General features: G+C 43.5%; 1 protein-coding gene across 1 annotated transcript; it reads left to right on the forward strand.

The window, feature by feature from the left end:
- The first annotated feature begins 5,532 nt into the window (after positions 1-5,532).
- LOC149279813 (transmembrane protein 171-like) lies at positions 5,533-6,444 on the forward strand. The gene has a single exon (XM_089500807.1). It carries the CDS (start codon positions 5,533-5,535, stop codon positions 6,442-6,444), a length of 912 nt encoding a protein of 303 aa, XP_089356933.1.
- The last annotated feature ends 3,651 nt before the right edge of the window (positions 6,445-10,095 follow it).

Genomic DNA, 10,095 nt, shown 5'->3' on the forward strand with positions numbered 1-10,095 from the left:
GTTAATCAATTAATCGAAAAAATAATCGGCCAACTAATCGATTATTAAAATAATCGTTAGTTGCAGCCCTAATACATAGTAACAGAGTAACGTATATACATAGTATCAGAGTAACATATATATATAGAGAGAGAGTAAAAGAGTAACATACAGTGTATACATAGTATCAGAGTAACATATATATATAGAGCGTAACAGAGTAACATACAGTATATACATAGTATCAGAGTAACATAAATACATAGTAACAGAGTAACATACAGTATATACATAGTAACAGAGTAACATATATACATAGTAACAGCAAGGTATATAAATGGTAATAGAGTAACATATATACAGAGTATTAGAGTAACATACAGTATATACAGAGTAACATATATACATAGTAACAGTAATATGTGTACAGAGTAACCTATATACATACCGTGTTTCCCCGATAGTAAGACACCCCCGATAGTAAGACGTATCGGGAGTTTCAGAGGGGTCAGCTAATATAAGCCGTACCCCGAAAGTAAGACATATGTCTTACTTTCGGGGAAACACGGGGGATTTGCCTACGGCCTACGGCCGCATTAACGCAGGGCATAAGGGGCGCCTGCCCCTTAGGCCCGCCGCACCTGCGACCGGGTCCGCCACTCTAAGGGGCCGGGAAGTCCCCACCAAGGCCGGCCTTACGTGTCTGCGGCCGCACAGGATTTAAATTAAAACATCGGGGTTTTTTTTTTAACTTTATTTAACATCCTCCATGTTAAATAAAGTTAAAAAAAACTTTATTTAACATGGAGGATGTTAAATAAAGTTTTTTTAACTTTATTTAACATGGAGGATGTTAAATAAAGTTGAAAAAAACCCCCGATGTTTTTATTTAAACCCTGTGCGGCCGCAGACCCCTAAGGCCGGCCCCTTAGAGCAGGGCCGACCTTTGGGGTGTGCGACCGCACAGGGCGCCACACTCCAGGGGGTGCCAACCTGCGGCACCCGGCACCCCTCCAGAGACGGACAGTAATGTCCGCCGCTGGAGGAGCAGGCTCGCAAGGGAGCGGTATCGGAGGTCTTTAACAGACCTCCGGCTCCCTTGAGTGATTTTAAGCCGGGTTCAACCCGGCTTAAAATCACTCAAGGGAGCCGGAGGTCTGTTAATGACCTCCGATACCGCTCCCTTGTGATCTGCGCGGCAACAGCTGTTGTGCGCCGGGGTTTCTTGTCAGATCCCGGCGCACAACACTGAAGCCGCGCCCACCGCTGTCCGTGCCCTCTGACCCGGAAGGAGACAAGAACTGGCGAAGAGGAGGAAAAGAAGCTGAAAGAAGAAAGGAAAGGTAGGAAAGCATTAAATTCGAAAATTTTTTCCCAATATAAGACATACCCCGAAAGTAAGACATAGTGGGGCTTTTAGGGATAAAAAGAAAGTAAGACGCTGTCTTACTTTCGGGGAAACACGGTAGTAACAGAGTAACATTCAGTACATACACAGTAACAGAGTAACATATATACATAGTGTCACGGAGCTGGCTAGTCCGACCGACTACCTCCGCTGTCTTGTGCTCCCTTAGCCTGGGACAACACACTTCACCCGGTTCCCCGGTCACTCGCCGAGACTCAGTGTCGGGTAAAACCAAACGAAGATTTATTTCTCACACACAGGGCTGGATATATCCAGCAAAACACACATTAACATAAAACAAGATATTGGGACACAAACCGCCCCCTTAATCTGCCTCCCAGAGACAACAGGGGCAGTAACGGGATTAACAATACAATAGGGGGGGAGACTGATTTATACAACATTAAACTGAAACAATGGCAGTCACTCCCTGGTTGCAGATCCTGGCTGTCTGCTGGAGATAATCCCCTCAGCCAGTGATGAGATGATACTGCTGGGGGTAGCCACAGAAGCCTTTACAAACCCAGGGCCTATAGTCAATAGGGAGGAGGCCGGCAGTCAGGCTTCTCCGGTGGTCCCAGTGATGGAGGCTTCATAGTAACAGAGTAACATACAGTAAATACATAGTAACAGAGTAACATATATAGAGAGTAACAGAGTAACATACAATCTATATGGCGCGACTGTGTGGAAGTATTTGTCGCCAGCGGCCATCTTGGTTGTGGCATCCTTGACTTCTGAAAACTGGTCCAAAACAGCAATTCCATATTTAAATGGGCAGCCCAGCAGAAATGGTAAACGGTCGTGGAAATTTATATTTTTATAAACCCAGGGGTATGTATATATATATATAAAAAAAGTATTAAACTGCGCTTTAATTGGACGTTTCTAGTGTCCTCCGACACGTCATGTGAGACGCCGCGCCGGAGCAGGCATCATAAAAGCGGAGAGCTCGCTGTGACGCACGGAGGCAATCGGGCTGATTTATTTTATAGTTGCCTTTAATCTAATTTCTTTAATTACGACTCAAATAAATGTGAAGAATATTTGCCAAAATTTCTATTTAAACAAACCAAAAAAACCAAAGCCTGTGGAAATATTTGTATATTTTTTGTATTTTATATGAATTGTTGCCGTTGGGTTAAAGCGGGCGGGGGGGGGTTACTGGGCTGCGGAGTGGTTTTGGGGGTAACTTGGACAGTTTCAGTAAAAAAGTGTGACACGAGTCCTTATACCAGCCGGCTAGGAAAATGCTGGAATTTCCTGAATACTTTCTTTATTATTTTGTTTGTCTCTGTGATATTCCAGTGTTTAGATTGCAAGTTCTTCGGGGCAAAGAGGGTGCATCACGCAGGGTGATTTTTATGTGCAGGTAAAACACCCTAAAACTTGGACCCCTTAAATAATTTTTCGTTGGTCTCGTCTTAGATTCAGGAGCCGTATGCCTATCCCATCCATGTTTACATTCCCTCACTGTATTTCCCTCTACCACTTCTGCTAGGAGGCTGTTCCACTTAGTAAACCTACCACCCTCTCAGTAAAGGAAACCTAATTAACTTACGTTGCTTGGTGACTGGTTGATTGGCCCTGCTCCTGGGAGTTTTTATGAAGGCGGTTTCATTAATAACGCGTTCTGTTCCTTTTTCTCGAATGTATAAATTTGGAATAATTGTTTATCGATGAATAAATGATGTTTTAATAGATCATTTTTTGTTGTTTGTAAATTCATGGCCACTAGGGGGAGCCCGAGACAGATCAGGGCTGGGCGCTGCTACTCACTACCACTTACTCCTTACAATTAAATTCGAAATTTGTACAAATTTAAATTTTAACAAAATTTTACGATTTCATTAATTCGTATGAATGTCCAAAAACGAAGAGGGACCCCCAACGAAACAAACAAAAACAAAGCAGAGAGCTCAGAATTTTTGTTTGCATTTCGTAGTGTTTTTACTTTCACTCACGCTTTCACACACTCACTCTCTTACACTCATTCATGTGCTTTCACCCTCAATCTCGCTCACTCATGCTCTCTCTCACACTCATTCATGCTCTCACGCTCATTCATTCTCTCTCTCACACTCTCTCTCTCTCTCTCTGTCAATACCTTCCTACTTTCTCAGCCGATGCTTCTATGTCCCTGTCTTCTTTCTTTGTCCGCCTCTTCCTGGTTATCAGCTTCATCACCAGGCCTCACCGAGCGCTTCTGCAAACGGAGAAATGGTTGGAGTAATGGGGGAGGGGGAGGTTGTCCCCGTGGCTCCGCCCTCTGGGTGCCGTCCGAACCGAAATTCGTTGCCAGAAAACTAAATGAAAAAATTGTCCAAATTGTTTTTGGTCCATTTGCACAAATCTACTGCTTCCCAGGGAGTTATCTGATCTCCCGATCTGGCCCAACGAGAAGTGGTCCCCTGGGCAGCCTGATCGGCTTATAGGGTGATCTGGCCCCCAGTTCTGTGGAAGAGGGGCTGACGCTCCCTGGAACTGCTACCCGTGGCCAACTCAACCTAGGTAAGAGAATACACCGCTGGGGGTGCAACTTCTCCCGGAGATGGAGGACGGGGGTCAGCAGGTGCCCCACCTCGTGGTCAGCGAGTCTCCATGAGACCCTTCTAGAACGTTCTGCCTGATAATACAAGAGCGTCGGAGGCATGACGTGTGCAACATTTACAACATTCCGACAATTAAAGAGAATACAGCCGGAAGGTATGTGGTATGCCACTCTGAGCCCCCCCAGATTTGCCCCCCGTGCTCCCACTAGGGAGTGTCTAGTGGGTGAACGTTTTTGCGATGCATGTAGATAAACCTCTGCTGGTGGACGGCACTTTCACTGGAGCTTCTATGGCCGAGCACCGGAAGGTCATGTGACGATCATAGAAGCCCCAGTGGAAGTTCCGGCAGCAGCAGAGGATGTCCCCAGACGCCCAACGGCTGCCAAAAAGGAATATCCAGGTCCCCTGTAGTGGTGCGTGGGGATGCTCCTCTCTGGCAGTCGGTGGACGTCTGCGCGACAACCTCCGCTGCTGCCGGTACTTCCGCCGGGGCTTTTATGGTGGAGCGCCAGCGTGACGTTACCTTCCAGAGCTCCATCATAGAAGCCCCAGCGGAAGGGATACACGTTATATATTATATGTTATCGCAATGGCGGGGATGGGATACCTATGAACTGCATTAACTGGCTGCATTAACTCACTTTCCATCGAAAGACACGTGACTGAATAACTTACAGGGGGTGGGAGGGGGCGCCCTTGCGGCTTCCGTCTCCCGCAGGCAGCCTGTCCATGTACCTGTATGGATAAGGCAGCCACAGTCATTTAGTGGATACAGCCCGCATACTCCGGGGCATAGGCTGTAACATATGACATTGATGCTTGAAAAAAAAAGGTCTTTTTTCAATTTTCATCAATTTTTTTAAAATTAGATGACAATTGTCCTGAAAAAAAATATGATATATATGAAACTTGCATGGGTTCACTAAATGAAGAGAATTACAGCTAAACACGAGCTCCGCCAAAGTGTCAAAACATCCTCGGTCACGAAAGGTAACAAAAAAAAACAGTCTGGTGCTTAAAGGGTTAATTGTCTTTTATTACGTTAAACAGTGTTTATTCTTCTGTCCAAATATCCTCAACATTGTCATCTATTAACAAGTCACAAGTATTTCTATGAAGCATGCGCAACGTCAAAAGAAGCCCTTACTTCTTATGACTGCAGAAAGTCTCTTTGGAAGAAACCACTTCGTGTTAGGAGGCGGGGTTGTGGAATAAAACACTGTCATTTGTGAAAGCGGCAGCTGTATTGGTATTTGGAAGCAGGACAGAACACCCCCATGGCCTTTGCACTGTGGTACAGCCTGCCCTGACTGTGATGTCATAGTGCTGTGACATCACAATGCTGTGATGTTCTGTAAAAGCGCATCCAGACACTCTGGTTGTTTCAGATTGTGAGCAGTAGCAGTACTGAGCATAACAGTTACCTGTCCACGACAGGGAGCGAAACTGAGCTTTCAATTGACTTTAAAAAGACAAAATAGGCAGAGATTAAAAGGCCTTCATTCGTGTGCACGCAATAGCCGGCACATAGGTGCGAGTCTCTGCACCTGAACATCTTTGACTGACCCCCGACAGGTACACGTTTCAGCCGTCATGGAGCGCACTTGCTCCGGCACTCCTAGCCCTGGCACAAGCAGCAGAATAACATTCACGCTGTTTGTGTTTGGCTGGGCGCTCTTATGCGGCGGATCTCTACTTTCTGTCTATGGGTTCGCGACATGCCAGTCCGACAGCTGTATCACCTACAAGGCGACGGGCCCGGTACTTGCCGGGATAGGGCTGGCATATTTAATGATGGCAGAGTTTACTGCCCAACGAGAGAGGAGAAGGAGGGAATTAGAAGGAGACCCGACGGATCCAGATAGCAGCTTCCTCTGCGGGAAAAGCCGGCAGTTTGTGCAGTTCGTAATACTCGGGATCCTGTTACTGGCTTGCGGGGTACTGATTAGTATCCCAGGACTTGTGTTTCCAGCCTGCAAGCCGGTATCCAACACAGACAAACCCCCTAAAGTCTGTGAAACTCCCTTACTGCAGACAATCGTAATCATACTAATCGTCTTGTGTTACTGCCTGGCTATCTGTCTGAGTAAAAACCGTCGGGACGGCGACTCTGAGGAGGACCCAGAAGCCTGCAGATATCAGCCGCTTCCTGTAAGTGTGGGTGACGAAGTCTTCACGGTCCCGTCAGCCCCACCTCCACCTTTTGCAGGAGGAGATGATTGGCCAATGAGCAGGGACCCTCCTTCCTACGACAGCGTCCTGTTTGAAAGGGGCGACCGTGATTCCGGCGGAAGCGACGGGGAAGACATACACACCGTTCCATGGCGATGGGGGCCGAGAATAGAATACATCAACGAGCCTATCCCTTCGGAGCCACCTCCAAGATATGAGGACATATGCCCTTCTCAGCCGGATCCTGAAGAGAGTTCATCATCATCATCATCGTATTACTCGTTTTCCCAATCATCGGAGTCGAGTGACTATGAGCTCGCACCAGGACCCTAAACGTTGAAAGACTGAACTATTGGGGGGGGGGTTTTCTAACATTTCGACTCAGTACAGAGTTTGAGCCGGAAGCGTCACCCAAAACATCACATCTGACAATATCCAGGTCTGCAGATAAAGGACTGAAATCAGACCGGGTTTTTGGTCAGTGCCGGCACCGTACATGACGCCTGTTGAAATGTTTTTTTCCCCCCCGTGAGACTTCCACCTTAAATAACGGATAAATAAAATGACATCTTTTCATGGTTGCCCCTCAAACAGTATCTGTGTGCGTTTGTGTGTGTGTTGGATATACCGCGTGTACGAGGTCACATTATCGTATGGAATCTATAACATAAATCTCTTACATGTGAGATCAATGTGTTTATATACATATACTCCATACACTCTGCTGGATCCACTCTGCTGTCCATCACCTTAAAGGGGGAGTCCTGCCCTAAGTCAGCACCGTGTTCTTTATCCCTGGAGCCAGGTTACCGGCTCTAGGCAAGATATTTCCATTCAAATACAGTTGGGTGCGTGATCCCTAATCACACCAGGCGCTGATGATTTGAGTCAGTCTTTGTCTGACTCATCAGAATGTTTTTTATAATTTATTTTTTTAAATGTTGCTTTTATCATACAGAGTGCACTATTATTATATTTATTATATTATTATTAATTATTATTATTTTTTTTAATGCCATTTATTCTATATAACCCATTGGGGTGAGGGTTAGTTACGTTCATATTTACTTCTGTCGTTGCACCACCAATATCTGTCTTTTTATCTTGTTGAAGTGTGGGAACGTGGGATTCCCACAGAGTGTTGTAGCGCATGTACACTTTTACCTATTGTTTTCTCAATTTTGAATGTTCCTGTTATGTTTGTAGAATCTGCAAACAAATCTCTAGATTGCCATGATGGATAAAAGCTCCTAATGATAGTAATTGCCGCTACGTTCCTTTGCTGTAAGATTATTCCTCCCTATTAAGTTATCGCTCCCTTATAAGTGGCTGGTTGTTGTTGATTGGTTCGTGCAGCCGCTGTAAGGATGGTAGGAGGAGAAGGGATCTTCATGATGGGTATCATATATTAATATGATGGGTATCGGATATATTAATCTTTGTCACTTTTTGCCACAGATCTCATCCTCAATCACATAAAAAATCCCTTTAAACTAAAAATGTCCAAAAGAGATATATTTTTTGATTTATATCCAAAATATATATAAAATGATTCATTGTGTTAATAAAAGAAGTTCCATAAAACATCATCAGTTCCCCTTAATGAAAGTGTACAGAACAAAAGACCAACGAGGGGTACGCGTGTTCCAGGGTGCACTCCCCCCGAGGAGCCTACAAAGGACTCGTGACCCCGTGGGCGATCGCAAGCTATTCTATTATTTATATATATATGTATACTAGGGCTGCAACTAACGATTACTTTCATAATCTATTCGTTGGCCGATTATTTTTTCGGATAAAAAAAAAAATGCACATTTTTCATTTATTTAAAATAAAAACGTATAATTTAAATTAAGATTTGTCATTAACACTTTCATCTCTTTATCACACTGGCATTTCTCTATCCGCCTTCTTATTTTACTGACATAATAATTAAAGCTATATTTTACAGGTACAAGAACCCAAAACACATTATTTCTCAAACTAAGCTTTACCAAAATACCCAAAAAAGTTTTACTAGTAAATATTAATTCATGTAAACTATTTTTTCATATTTAATAAAAACTATTATGGAGAAAAATGCCTCTTGTTTATATTTTCTTTTATTTGCCAACCTGACGCCAGTTATGCAATCTCACCCCCAGCTTGCCACTCTGCCTCAGAAATGCCTTATACCCCCCTATATGCCACTCTGTCCCCTGATATGCCTTATAGCCCCCTATATGCCACTCTGTCCCCTGATATGCCTTAAAGCCCTGATATGCCACTGTGCCTTGATATGCCTTTTACCCCCTATATGCCACTGAGATGCCACTGTGCTCCCTGAGATGCTTTATACCCCCTGACATAAGAAAAACTGACAGCGCTAAAATAGGTATAAAAATATGCTTTCATTAATATAGACAAAAAAGAATAGATAATGCACAATAAAATATAAATATGTATATAAATATATGGTCAATGGAAGGTCACGTGACGCCGGCGTTCAGTAACAGAAGCCCCAGCGGAAGTGGAAGGGAGAAGCAAAGTGGAGGGGAGGGGAGAAGCAGAGGATGTCTCCGCGCATGGCACGGACCCTCACCGGCTGACAGAAAGGAGAATCCAGGTCTCCAGCAGCGCTGCGGGGGATCTGGATTCTAGAATTATAACCCGATCTCTATTTGAGGCCGGATTATAGAGGAGGGGAGTTTCTCAAAAAAAACCAAAGTGTATATTCCTACCGAACTGCATCCAGAGACGGGCGGCTTCTTGCACGGTGTTGATGTTTTATTATTCTCTGCCAGTCAGGAAGGCTCAGCTCAAAAACAACCGGGATGTCGCTGCCGGCCGGCGTCCTCCTTTTATACAAAACAAAAAATGACCCTTCAAACAGCTGATGTTGAGCCGGATATCCGGTGCGGACTTTCTATCGGAAAATAAGAATAGAGCTATTAGTATAAGAGTTTACCTGATCAAGGGACTACTGCATCAATATTAAACCAAATATAGAAAAAATATTTATTAAAGAATAACTGGATTCTAATACAAACGTAATAATTCCCTGAAACCAATATATATATTTATTATACACACATATATACATATATATAATATATCACACACACATATATATATATAATATATCACACACACACACATATATATATATATATCACACACACATATATATATATATCACACACACATATATATATATATCACACACACATATATATATATATATATATATAATATATCACAGACACACACATATATATATATATATATAATATATCACACACACACACATAAATATATATATAATATATTACACACACACATATATATATAATATATCACAGACACACATATATATATATATATATATATATATATGTGGAATTAAGTCCAATAAGTCTTCTGCCTGATGGAAGTGAACCCCGGGGAGGAATAACACCAGATCTGCTAGGAATGGCCAGCGATGTCAGTGTCTTCTTTAATAATAAACAGAAATAGACGCCTGTGCCCCTTATAATAAGTGAAAATAATATATAAAATATTATATAACCTTAAATGGATCCTCCAGTTGGTATTAAAAAGATCCAGGTATAATCATAAAAAATAGTAAATAAATATTGTGTAGAATGAAATATAACTTAATGGTAGAGGAAGAATACTAAGGACGCCCCTTACAATATTAAGGGCATCGATACGCCCAATAAAAGGTAGAAGGGGCCCTCAGCATCAGCCAAGACCCCCTCTACAGCGTCCCCCACTCAGCTGCAACGAAATCGGGAATGGCTGAGTCGGCGTCTTTGGTCCGTAATAATGAAAGAATTGGCCTGTAGATAAGAGGGTCCCTCGCAGTCAGGCGGACCTGCGGTGCTGGGGTCTTCCAGAGATGGTGGACGTCACCTGTGGAGCTGGAGCCAGGAGGCTTCTTCCTGTACCTTACTGAGAAGGTAGAGATGGTAGATCAGTGGAACGACGTTCCAGCAGAAGTGG

Source organism: Sceloporus occidentalis, unplaced genomic scaffold (genome assembly GCF_023333645.1).
Source record: "Sceloporus occidentalis isolate IW3139 unplaced genomic scaffold, rSceOcc1.0.p SCAF_160, whole genome shotgun sequence".
NCBI classification, from domain to species: domain Eukaryota; kingdom Metazoa; phylum Chordata; class Lepidosauria; order Squamata; family Phrynosomatidae; genus Sceloporus; species Sceloporus occidentalis.

What these genes read in the sequence shown, in the direction of transcription:
- LOC149279813 (XM_089500807.1), top strand. Translation starts at nt 5,533, where the DNA reads ATGGAGCGCACTTGCTCCGGCACTCCTAGCCCTGGCACAAGCAGCAGA.